General features: G+C 45.9%; 2 protein-coding genes across 4 annotated transcripts in view; both read right to left on the reverse strand.

The window, feature by feature from the left end:
- LOC149360906 (poly(A) RNA polymerase GLD2-like) overlaps nucleotides 1–12274 on the reverse strand; it is a 59926-nt gene that overhangs the window by 26905 nt on the left and 20747 nt on the right. For all 3 annotated transcript variants that reach the window (XM_089572537.1, XM_089572535.1, XM_089572536.1), the window contains exon 5: nucleotides 9151–9242. In XM_089572537.1, coding sequence (XP_089428663.1) covers nucleotides 9151–9242 — 92 coding nt within the window. The remainder of the gene's footprint in view (nucleotides 1–9150; nucleotides 9243–12274) is intronic.
- Nucleotides 422–8355, reverse strand: LOC149360907 (uncharacterized). The gene is made up of 3 exons (XM_089575321.1): nucleotides 8343–8355; nucleotides 6647–7273; nucleotides 422–1012 (listed from the first exon to the last, which is right to left on the reverse strand). Exons 1-3 carry the CDS (start codon nucleotides 8353–8355, stop codon nucleotides 528–530), a joined length of 1125 nt encoding a protein of 374 aa, XP_089431447.1. The 3' UTR covers nucleotides 422–527.

The raw sequence follows: 12274 nt of genomic DNA on the forward strand, positions 1-12274 counted from the left end.
CTTGGAATATCAACGTTCAAGGTGTGAATGTAATGCATCGATAAACTTTGCGAAATTATAAACTTTTGAAGTGTGATTGAACAAATCTGCTTCGATTATTGCACACACTGTGCCTTCAGCTTCCCTTAGCAAACAATATGACATGTCTATCTGTCCTAGATGTTGAGATATCGACATACTAAGACAGCCAGATGTCCAAAATTTTCATGTCATTAAATTGTCCGCTCCAGCATAAATTCAGCCCACACGATGATCTGAATTTAATATTATGGTCAAAATGCTGGTTTCTTAAGGGAAAAAAATTGGTACGGTTGGAAAATAATAGCTGCAGATTCCACAAATCTCATTTTTTGAAAATCGATTTTTTGGTCATTTTTTCGTCTCAAAGACCAGTGTCCCCCCTTAAAAACAGCACCTTTGCATACAGCGATTTGTCCGAAAACGCCGAAGAAAGCTTGTTGTGCAGGTTTTGAGCATCCAAGCGCCTTCCCCGTAAATCATCCTTGTGGAAGAATGTCTGGAGGGCTTCAAACTGCTCCTGAACGCGACAAAGGGAATCTTGAAGCATCAACCAGCGATTTGAGACGTGCCTCAGAAACACGAGACGAAATGCCCAGCGCATCTTGGCATTCTTTAATACCTTCGCTGCGGACCGCACCCTTGAAATAATAGTAGATGCATCTCACAAGCTCCTCTACGTCCGCATCAAATGCCTCCAGACCCTTTGCAAAAGCATTATGCACTTTGTGCAAATTACAGTGGCCAACATCCACTAGGCCTGACGTCGTGTACTTGTCAAGTTTGTTTCTAACACTTTTCATGACATTAGGGCCATCGCTAAAGAAGCAAATAAGCCCTTGCTTCGGAAGCTCTGCCAAAGCATCTTCAATGCACTCAACAATTTTTTCTGCAGTCCCACGTCCAAGATGAAATGATTGGAGATGGTCAACAACCACTTGTTGCTGCTTGTTGCAAAAGTACCTTACAAGTACATCCAGCTGCTGCACCCTTTCATTTCATTTCATTTCATTTTATTACCTTAAAGACCCCTCGCGGGGTATTACATAAGGGGTGGGATTAGCAGAAAAGGTACAAGACATGTGATCATGAACAAAAAATGTTGTTTAGGTTGCTTGCAAATGATGAAGGACAGGTGATGTCGACGATATGCTGGGGAAGGCCGTTCCAATCTTTAGCTGCACGTGGGAAGAAGGAGGCTGAAAAAGTAACAGTTCGGGCACGTGGGCGAAAAACTTGAAGCGTGTGGCTAGTGCGGTGAGATGATGCTGGCGCGATGTAAGGGGCACGGTTAAGTGATGAGTAAAAGAACTTGTGGTACAGTGATAGCGTGGCTATGCGACGACGAACGGAAAGAGGCGATAGTGCTGATTTGGTTTTTAAGGCTGAAACACTGACGTCGTAGGAGTAGGAAGAATGAATGAACCTTGTAGCGCGGTTTTGAATGGCTTCTAGGTCGTTTACGAGGTTAATATGATGCGGGTCCCATATGGCGGATGCATATTCAAGTTTAGGTCTAATTAGTGACTTGTAGGCGAGCAGTTTAACGTGATGTGAGGTGAGGCGAAGGTGACGTTTAAGAAATCCCAGAGTTTTGTTAGCCGATGATATCACGTTAGCAACATGTGCATTCCATGTTAGGTCATTAGATAATGTGACGCCTAAGTATTTGAAAGATGATACAGATTCTACGGACTCGTTAGCGATTTTGTATTGGAAGGCATGACTCTTTTTGCGACAGGTGATGAAAAGAAGCTTGCATTTGCTAGGGTTGAGGGTCATAAGCCAATCTGCGCACCACTGTTCAATTTGGTTAAGGTCCTGCTGGAGGGCTTCTTGATCAGTTATGTTTGTTACTTGGCGGTAAATTACGCAGTCGTCAGCGAACATTCGAATTTGGCAGGATACATACTGTGGGAGATCGTTAATATATATTAAAAACAATAGGGGTGCAAGAACAGAGCCTTGTGGGACGCCGGATGTTACAGGGAGAGGGTTGGAAGACTGGTTATTTACAACGACTGACTGAAACCGATTTCTTAAGAAGGCCTTGATCCAGTTTAGCACGTTAGGATGAAGGTTTAGAATAGAAAGCTTTTGTATTAAACGTTGATGTGGAACTTTATCAAATGCTTTAGCGTAATCCAGAAAGATGGCGTCAACTTGAAGGTTAGCGTCCAGGTCAGCATGTAAGTCGTTGAGGAACATGGCTAGTTGTGTTTCGCATGAATACCCCTTGCGGAAACCGTGCTGGGATGGATGGAAGAAATTGTTAGCGTCTAAGAAGTCCATTACATGAGAGTATATGACATGTTCCATGATCTTGCAGGGGACGCTAGTTAGAGAAATAGGACGGTAGTTCAGAGGGGAATTTTTGTCACCTGATTTGTAGATTGGAACGACCTTCCCAACTTTCCAGTGTTCCGGAATGAGACCTGTAGAGAGTGATTGCGAAAACAATAATTCAAGGTACACTGCACTGATACATTTCGTGTTTTTTAGTAGTTTAGTGTTTATCTCGTCGATGCCGGCTGACAAGGAAAGTTTCATTTTCTCAATTAAAGACGAGATGCCAGTTGAAGAAAAAGTTATTGCGTCCATCGGTGAGGTGGCATTAGTAGGAGGTATCCTTGGAGGCGGGTTGCGCTCCTGGGTGAAAACTGACGAGAACGCCGTATTGAAGATGTTAGCGCATTCTGTGTCGGAGGCTTGAATACCGGATGCATGAGTGAGAGTGATTGAGTGTGATGGTGCGGGATTGATGATGCGCCAAAATTTTTTGGGGTTATCGCATAGCATGCGCGGTAGGTCGCTGTTAAAAAATGAGTGTTTAGCGTTGGTGACGGAAGTCAAGTATTCTTTTTCGGCTGAAAAGTACTTCTCCCACGCTTCGGAATTGCTTTTAAATTTGGCAGCGCGAAAAAGCCGCTTCTTTTTATTCTCCAGTCTTTTTAGTGTCTTAGAAAACCAGGGTTTAGAGCGATTTTCACGAAAAGTTATTCTAGGGATAAATTTTTGTGTTAGTTCATGAAGTTTATCTTTAAATATTAGCCAATTCTCGTTAACAGATCTCTGGTTATAACCGGCTTCGAAGAGTGGGAGAAAAATGCTCAGTTCATGATTAATGGCATTGTAGTTACCCTTGTCATACAGGGTGATTGTTTTCTTTTGTGTTTCATGGCGCTCGGTGCGGAAGGAAAAATCTGCTTGAATGACTTTATGGTCGCTAATGGGCTCTAAGTATGTAATGGATGACAAACTGTCAGGATGAGAGCTTAGTATTAAGTCTAAAATGTTGCTCGAATCGCCTGCGATGCGAGTTGGGCTGGTTACTAGTTGGTAAAGATTAAAGTTCAAACAAACATCTAGGAAATCCCTTGATTCTGCACTGATTGGCTGTGAATGAGAACGGTTGAGCCAGTTTATACCTGGATAATTAAAATCACCAAACAGAAGAATATGCGCGTTCGGATAAGATATCATGAGCTGGTTTAGCATATTGTTCAGTTCACGAGAAAAGTTTGGGCTAGTATGCGGAGGCCTATAACACACGCCGATTATGACTGAATGCGGTGAAGTGCGGCACAAAAGCCACAGTACAGTGGACTCTCGTTAAACGGAACCTCAAGGGACCGGGAAAATATGTTCCGTTTATCAGGAGTTTCGTTTAGAGAGAGAATAGGTTAAGCATTGCGCAATCCGCTTCCGCGTGATCCCTACGCGGCTGGCGCGCGCGCGCGCGGTTGGCAGTCTCAGCGGATCTCAATTTGCGAAATCTAGGTAATAAGGAGAACGGTACACTATGAGAACAAACTTTATTAGAGAAAAATAAGCAGTGAATTTTTTTTCCAGTAGTACTAGTACTGAAATTTAAAAAAAAAAATGTCAAAAGAGTGGGAATTACCACTTATTGGCTAGTGAAAAAGGATTTTATATTTGCTTGTTTGAGCTTTCGCAGCCGTTTTTTGTTAATGGCATCACCCATACTTGACAGGCTGTGCAGAAACACTTCCGAACCTTCTTCTCGTTGGAAGAAACTCTTCAGCATTTGGACTGCCGATTCCGCCTGCGCAGGTGTCACCACAGGATCAGAGTCAGCGGTCTCGTTTTCAAGCTCTTCCTCCTCGTCTTCACTTTCATCAGGGGGGCAGACATCAGCTATAATGCTGTGCACGGTATTTTCTGGGCACGTTGCCACATCGCTGTCGATCTGGACATATTCATCAAGTTGAATGCCCATCGCAGCACAATTCTCTAGTAGCAAATCTTCCTCGGCTGCGTCGTGAACATCATCAGGCTCACTCTGTGTGCTGGGTTTTTCTGTGGTTGCGGCAAACCCCGCATGCCTGAAGCAGCTGGCAATGGTGGTTGCACTAACCTGCCGCCAAGCATCATCCAGGAGGTAAACGGCACGCAGTACATCTACCTTGTACTCTTTCCCCTGGTCCATGCATAAGAGCATCCTCCTAAGAAGATTTTTGCGGAAGCGCGACTTGAGCGCTTGAATCACACCCTGATCCATAGGCTGCAGCAGTGCTGTGGTGTTCGCTGGCAGGAATTCCAGCTGTATGGACTTCAAACCTGGCACAGTTCCGTGTCCAGGGCAGTTATCCACCAGGAACAAAACTTTCCGCTTGTTGCGAGAGAAGCGCGCATCCTCGCGATAAATCCACTCAATAAAAATGGCTTGCGTCATCCACGCCTTGCCATTGGCCTGGTATGAAACGGGCAAGGTTGCGACGTTTTTGAAGCAACGAGGATGCTTCGATTTGCCGATCACTAGCGGCTTCAACTTTTCGCTGCCCGTCATGTTGGCACCGATAAGGACGGTCAGCCTGTCCTTGCTCAGTTTCCCTCCGGTGCATTTCTCTCCTCTAAATGATAGCGATTTTGAGGGGAGCAACTTGTAAAAGAGTGCAGTCTCATCTACATTGTAGACGTTCTCTGGATCGTATTCCTCCAGAACCTCGGGCAGCCGTCTTTCTCGCCAGTCTCCGCATGCCGTCGCGTCAGCAGCGGCAGCTTCCCCTGAAACAGCACGAAACACCAGTCCATTGCGCTCTTTAAACCGGGTCAGCCACCCCTCGCTGCACGAGAAACCCTCGATGCTGAGGTGAAGAACAAATTCTTCTGCTTTTGCACGAATTAGTGGCCCGCTGATTGGGATGTTTTCACTGCGGGCTCTGCGCAGCCAAAGCACCAGGCATTTCTCCAAGTCTTCGTGGTCAGCCGCTCGCAGTCGTTTTCTTTGAGGACCAAAGCGTGACGTCTCGAACGCCTCCCGCAGCTTGTCCTTGTCCTGAAGAATTCTTGTTAGGCTGCTTTTGGGGACGGCGTACTTCGTCGCTAGCGCCGTTTTCGTGAAGCGACCACTCTCGAAGTCGTTGATGATCTCCATCTTCCTTTCCAACGCAAGTGCATTGTGCGGTCGTTTTTGCGCTGCCATCAGACCGAACAAAAGCTCTAGGGCTTAGGCCTAACTGAACACAACCGCCGTGAACGCGAGCGAGCGATGCGGAGGGCAGTGTACGAGCAAACCGGAAACCGCCGGAGGCGGAAACCGGAGAGGTGACGCGGGGAGGAGGAGGAGGGGAGCATTGATGCGTACCGCGATGGCACTGCGCTTGTCCAACTAGTTGCGGTTTCGAGTTTTTCGGTTCCGTTAACGCGGTGGTCGCAAAATTTGAGTTCCGATTAACGAGATTTTTTTTACATTGGCTTAATACAAAACCAACCAATCGCGAGGCGTTTGTTCCGTTTAAGCGGTAGTTCCGTTTAACCGATTTCCGTTTATCGAGATTCTACTTATCTCTAAGTTAGATGTGAGATGGATGGGTGAACAAGATAATTCTGGTCCAGCAGCGATCAGCACGCCACCTCCTCGAGAATCTGTGCGGTCCTTCCAATAAACAGAAAAATTCGGCAAATCGGCAATAACTTCAGCATCAGTGATATCATTAGTAAGCCAGGTTTCAGTTAATAACAGTATACTGCTGTTAGATGATGTGACTAAGCTAGACACGCGTTCTCGTTTCGGCATTAGACTGCGAATATTAGTGTAGGTTACAGAGAACGAAAGATGATTACTTGGTAAAGTGTGGGGACGGGTATTGATTACATTTGGGGGAGGTGACCGCTATGGTATCTCTTTAACCATCTGCGATGAGATATCGTAGATGTAACGCTTAGTACCAATGTGCAATGTCTTGTAGCGAAGTGAAAATTTAGCTTTTTTTGCTTTGGCAAACGCTACAAGGTGGCTACGCGCGGTTTGGACAGAACGAGAGGAGTCTTCGCCGATGCTGTAGGATGTGTTCTTTAGTTTCCGGGCATTTGAGAGAATATTGTCTTTTGTTTTGTAGGACGTGAATTTGGTTATTATTGGGCGGCAGCGGTTGTCAGAGTGGCGTCCAAGGCGATGAGCGCGTTCCATTTCTTTAGGGTCGATTGATATGTTAAGGCGATCCTGGCAGTGGCGAATGATAATTTCTTCAGCCTCAGCATATGTTTCGGTCACATTAGTGTCTTCAAGGCCATAAAATATTAGATTATTCCGCCGCGATCGATTTTCGGCGTCGTCTAGGCGTGTTTCTAGTGCAGAGACTAAGCTGGCTGTCTGGGCGGCGTTGCTCGGGTTTCGGGGTTTCATCAACCATTATTGAGAAGTAAACATTTGGGTGGCACAGTTCACTTACCACTTGAGATTTGAAGTAAGGGCCAAGCCCATCAGAAACAATACGTGACAACTTGTTCCTGGCACAACTGAACCCCTTTGCAACTTGACTATCTGGAAACATGGACTGGTACATTTCTGTTGCTGTGTCTCCCCAGGAAAAAGGCACAGACTTGCAGACGACAGACATAGCAAAAATGGCTTCTGCTTTCGTAACTTGATCTTGGAGAGATATTCCAGCTGTCCCACGAGAGAAGTCCAATGTGGTTTGCACTGGCTTCAGTGGCTGCCGGTTCCCATCTTTGTCCCTGTGCTTTGCAGCAAGTTCAATGTGTTTCTTCATCGTTGCATGGCGTTTGACGGCCGCAACTCCATGCATAGCACAAGAAATGACTGTATTGCAGAGTACACAAATGGCATCAGTTTCTTTAGTTTCCTTTTTGCACCACACATTAATGACATCGTTGTTGGAGTCCACTTCATTGAGGATGGATTCATTAAATTTTGTGCTTCGCCCTAGGAAGAAAAAATATAAACTTTGCTTTACAAACAACAGATGACACGTTTCAATCAAGAAAATAGCTTAATTCCCCACTGTGCATATGTTCCCATCAAGAACGTTAGCTCGAAAAATCCCTTGAAAAAAAAAATCGATGCATCTGCGTGGCGTCTTGCTAACGGACACATTAACGCTCCTGTTTCGATAGCCACGAAAACGCATGCGCATGTTAAAGTGCAAACTTCGAAAACGGGAATGGTTAACCCATGAACGGTGTGAGCGCGCAAATTCACTTGGCGATTCAATTGGTAGTTAAACTAGGTTCCTATTATGTTGTACAAAGAAAGATACTATGTGCTGTCAAAATGCGTATTCCGAAAGCTCAATACGCTTGCGTAAAACCTGTTTCACATGCAAGCGTTTGAGCAAACTCGCAACACCGGATAATTTCCTACCTGTTGAAACCACTCCGCACTGCCACTCAGAAAAACGTTGTTGCGCCGCGGCGACAATTGCAAGCGTTTTAGCTTGCAAGTGAAACAGGCATATATGCACTTCTGAACGACCACTCACGAGATAAAGTGCTACCAACAAAAAACAAGATTAATATGTTTTATAGTTTTACTTAACAGGAAGCCTAAATTAGAATTTGATTCTCACACCGCAAATTCGTACTGTATGACTGCACAACTCTCACCTGAATAGCTTTAGTGGTATAAAAGTAGTGAACTACCCACAGCCCTAACTGAATTTATATGACATATCCAATCTGCGGTGCAACTAGGATAGTAACTTAGCAGCGTAGCGCAAAAAACACGAAGGACGAAGAACAGGAAACACTCATCATAAGCTTTGCTCTTCGTAATTTGCGTTTTTCGCGCAACGCTTTTAAGTCATGATATATCACTTGCCCAAGCAGCCACCCTCGTCAATTAAGATAATATTTATTAGCATAACAACAATTATGACTTCACACTATGCAAAGCACACAGGTCCAATCATAGGCAATGCATTACTTTACCGAGAAAATTATGTTAATGCAACTCCAAACAGAGCACTAACAAACTGCCCAAACAAAGAAATGGTAACAAACTTCAACCACGTCTGCGCACACACGCCGCTTTGACCCTACAAATGCAAAAAATTACTTACGTCTGTTCATCATCGGTGCTCCCACGAAGAACTGATACACAAACAAACGGTGTCACATATACCACAACCGCGGTCACAGCACCACGAAGCGTAGAATTCCGATGCTGAAGGTATCCCTTGCACCGCCGCCTGGCTCCACGTGCTCTTACCGTGAACGACAGCCAAACTGGCTGCTAAATTCTAACACTAAAGTCTAACACGGACCACCAGCGCCATCTGTTCCCAACTGCGAAAACGTTTTAGTAGGTTGCCAACTGAAAAACTGAATGGTACCAAAAATAGTTGCTTTCGTGTGACCGTGCCTTCTTTTTGGCGCAGCCAAGGTGCAATATTGATCAATTTGCCGCTTTTGGAGCAAACTGGCGCAGTAAAATGGAAATGTATCAGAATGGCGCAAATGGCGCAGCCGGACCACCACTGTGTGCCGTGACAGGTGCTGTGAAGCCTGCCTAGGTGAGTGAAGCGTAGCAAGGCGTCCTGTAAGCCAAATGCACAGAGAATGTACCTGACGTATGGCTTCCCGAACGCCAGTCACTATTCGGAGAGCCAGAGGTCCCGCAGCGACTACAGCCTGCCTGACAAGTGAGGCTGGTGGCAAACAGCACACACCAGGTTCAACCATCAGGGATCCATCGCCTGCTCAGGCAACATTCGAAATTCTCACACCTAGCCCAACGTCCATGAGCCGCCCAGGTCATCTGCAGAACACTACAGCACCGGTATTGACAGACCGATGAGCTGGCAAGTTTCAGAGACCAAAAGAACGCGCTGTTCCCACAATGCTGTGCTTTTGTTGTTTCCCTCTCACCTGGTCCTGTCCCAGCATGAGGCACATGTCGGCATCGCTGACGTTGGACCCAAAGCCGGTCAGGGAGGATCCCACCACGTACAGGCCGCACACTGCACACACACACAGAGAATGCATTATCCCATCTGCCATGCCAGCAGTTCCCGTCGGTCAGCATCCCCAAGCAGCAGCAGCAGCCAGCACCAATGTTACTAAGGCACGTGCCACACGTCCTGACTTAATGCCATTAAGTGCTTACTGCCTTAAGCTTTAATGGCATTCGTGCAGTGCCACATGCATAAATTTAATGGCATTAGCCTTACTGCCATTCACGACCTACTGAGTTCGCCACAACTCATTCGCCCGTGCAATGCGTACTCTTGTTCCCATCCCACACGCAGAAAAGCATGAGTAACAACTTCCTAACCAGTAGCAAACGGTTAATTCGTCACTCTGTCAGATGAAGCATCTATATATGCCACATTTTCAATGCAAAGAGCACCATTTTAACTAGCGTTATTGACAGACAGGAGGTACTCTCGACTTGTGTGCCGACATGCGAGTTTATGGCTACTTTTTCAACTTGTAAATCAAGAACAGCCACATTTTCTGGGAAATAGTTTTTTACATTACATTTGAACAGCATTCCCGATATATTGTGTTTGCAGCTTTTTTTGAGAGACTGGAGCACCTAACAGTGATTTCATTATTTCAGTCAAACCGAGCACCCTTCTTGTTGCAAATAAGTTGCTTTCTTGTACCATGTAGCGAATGCAGTAAATAATATTTTCACACAAGAGTGAGCTAGGTAGCACTTTGCCCGCTGTTTTTGTGCAGGGAGATTTTGCCGCGAGAGAAAAACATTGATTGTTCTTGCTCAATTTCAAACGTAATGTGAATCTTCGAAACACAAAGCGATTCCACGACCCCTAGGGTGTTTACCTGACACACGAGAACATGTTATTATTTCTAACAAATCTGACACTTTGTACGGGATTCTTCACATCGTTGTAAAAACTTACCTGCCGGTCTTTAACGTTCAAAAACTAACAAATTCCCTCCCTTGAGGCCTGAATGTTAGGTGAAAAAATAATTGATTTCAGTCAAAACAAAAAATGACACCTGAAAGGGTTAACCAACCCAAGGAGGCACTAGGTGCTGACAGGATGTCTCTTCGGAAACAGCCTCGTACGACAGACGCCCAAAAGATTTCTCATGTCAAGGAACCCCTGTCACAATATGTCCGTGTTGGTTGGTCCGTGTTGGTGTCCCTTTGTGCATTTTTGTTTTTGTGCAGTTTCAGTCACATTTGTCCGCATTTCTTTGTTCTCTTGCTGTCAGCAACCAGTTTTTTTACTCAACGCCCGTCTCTCAGTCATGCTTAGAGTCCTTAACCCGAAGACAAGAAAGCAGAAAGCTAGTCACAAGACAAACATTTCGCCACATTTGCACACTCGAGTGCCTGGGCTGGGCACAGAACTATGTGACGACTCATCCGGCTTTCACTGGAGCTCCAGCACCATTGTTTTTTTTTTTCTCCCCAATTTCGACACACTGTATCAACGCATGTAAGGGCCAAACTTTTTTTTTTTTTTCCCAGATTTGAGCGCCAATTTTGGGGTGTGGCCCCTACATGTGACGTGCGAAAAAAAAAAAAATTATTTTGAACTAAAAACAGACCAATCAGAGAATGAGTGACATTCAGTCTACGTTCAATCGCCACTCGCGGAGTCGTCGGACTCTGAGCTGGTGCTGAGAAGTCGTGCAGCATGTCCGTTGTCAACACATTGCCGCTGTTCCGCACTTCCATCGCACAGCAGAGCAGCTCTTCCACTTTAGGAAACTTGCAAGGCTTACCTGAGAAAGCATGCATTTTGCAGCCTGTGTTCCTCAATGCACCTTTCTGGTAGCACCATCGTCAGAAGCACTTCTTCTAAGCCACATCGAATTTCTTGCCCACTGCATGCTTGCAGTGTTTCAGGGCAAACTCCTAGCTGTGCAGCTATTAAGTGGGGGGGGGCAAAGGTCTTAAAACTAACTTTTTATTTCTAGCAAGAATATCATGAAATTTTGCACACAGATGCGTTTTTCTCTTCTGATTCCAAATATGCAATCATAATTGAGCTGCTGCATGCATGCATGTATGTATGTATGTATGATATGGATAGCGGGAGAGCTCACAGCGGAGGCAAAAGTTGACGATGATGATAATGACCCGCGGCCTTGGGTGCCATCCGCTTCTGCGCACGCGTGTGGCCTCCGCGATCAAGTGCCCCATTGGTAGCAGCCAGAGCTGATCACAGAGGCCCCAGAGTGCGCATTTTGAATGCTATATTCCTGCCTTTGGTCGTGAAAAGCTTGGTCTTTTTTTTGTTTAATATTTCCTTCGGGAAAACAGGGTGCGGCCCGTACATGGGTGTGGCCCTTACACGCATTTATACGGTATACACTGGCTTTCCGGTGCACATGGGCACACCAGCACGCTTCCTCCCAGCACTGCCACTGCCACTGAATCACCCGGAAAAATGCCCGATGAGATGTGCATGCTTTTTTTTTTGCCTTGGCTGAGCTTGGCTAGCTCAGCAGTGCAGCCGACACTTTTCAGCTGCCACACGCACGAGTGCACCTAGCACACATAGCCTCCGTTCTGAACAGACGTGCACTGGTGCAGCTAGTCCAGCCGCCCTGGTGCAGCTAGACTCCGTTTCATACATAGCAGGCAATGCTGCGGAGGTTGCAGAAGTCGTGCGTCCGGGAAACCTTAGTACTCCGCCAGGTATATCAGTCGTTCTTCTCCAAACTCCGGTCATTGTTAGGACGAATACAAAGAGCGGTATAAAACGATGTGGCAGCATTGAAAATCACGGTCGAAGCTGTGAGGCGCTCAGTGTCCGGGCTCTCTGGCCATAATGTTCATGGAGTGTGAACTACTTTTTGGACATTGATTTAGTAGAAGCAATTCGCCCTACCAAGCGCGTATCATACCGCCACTTGTACTTTTTGCTTCTCAAAATCTCGACGAGTAGCAGGACGAAAATGTGTCAAGAGGTAAAACTAAGTGCAGGAGGTGCCAGTCATGGCACTTAAGATTTGTCGCTACGAAATACATTTGTGTTTGTGTTGGTTGTGTGGCGAACTACTCTTT

Source organism: Amblyomma mixtum, chromosome 2 (genome assembly GCF_055824585.1).
Source record: "Amblyomma mixtum isolate Tamu chromosome 2, ASM5582458v1, whole genome shotgun sequence".
Classification (NCBI taxonomy): domain Eukaryota; kingdom Metazoa; phylum Arthropoda; class Arachnida; order Ixodida; family Ixodidae; genus Amblyomma; species Amblyomma mixtum.

What these genes read in the sequence shown, in the direction of transcription:
- LOC149360907 (XM_089575321.1), bottom strand. An exon ending in TGAAACCCCGAAACCCGAGC is followed by an intron (nt 1,013 to 6,646) that starts AACGCCGCCCAG and finishes TGAAATGAAATG; the next exon opens with AAAGGGTGCAGCAGCTGGAT.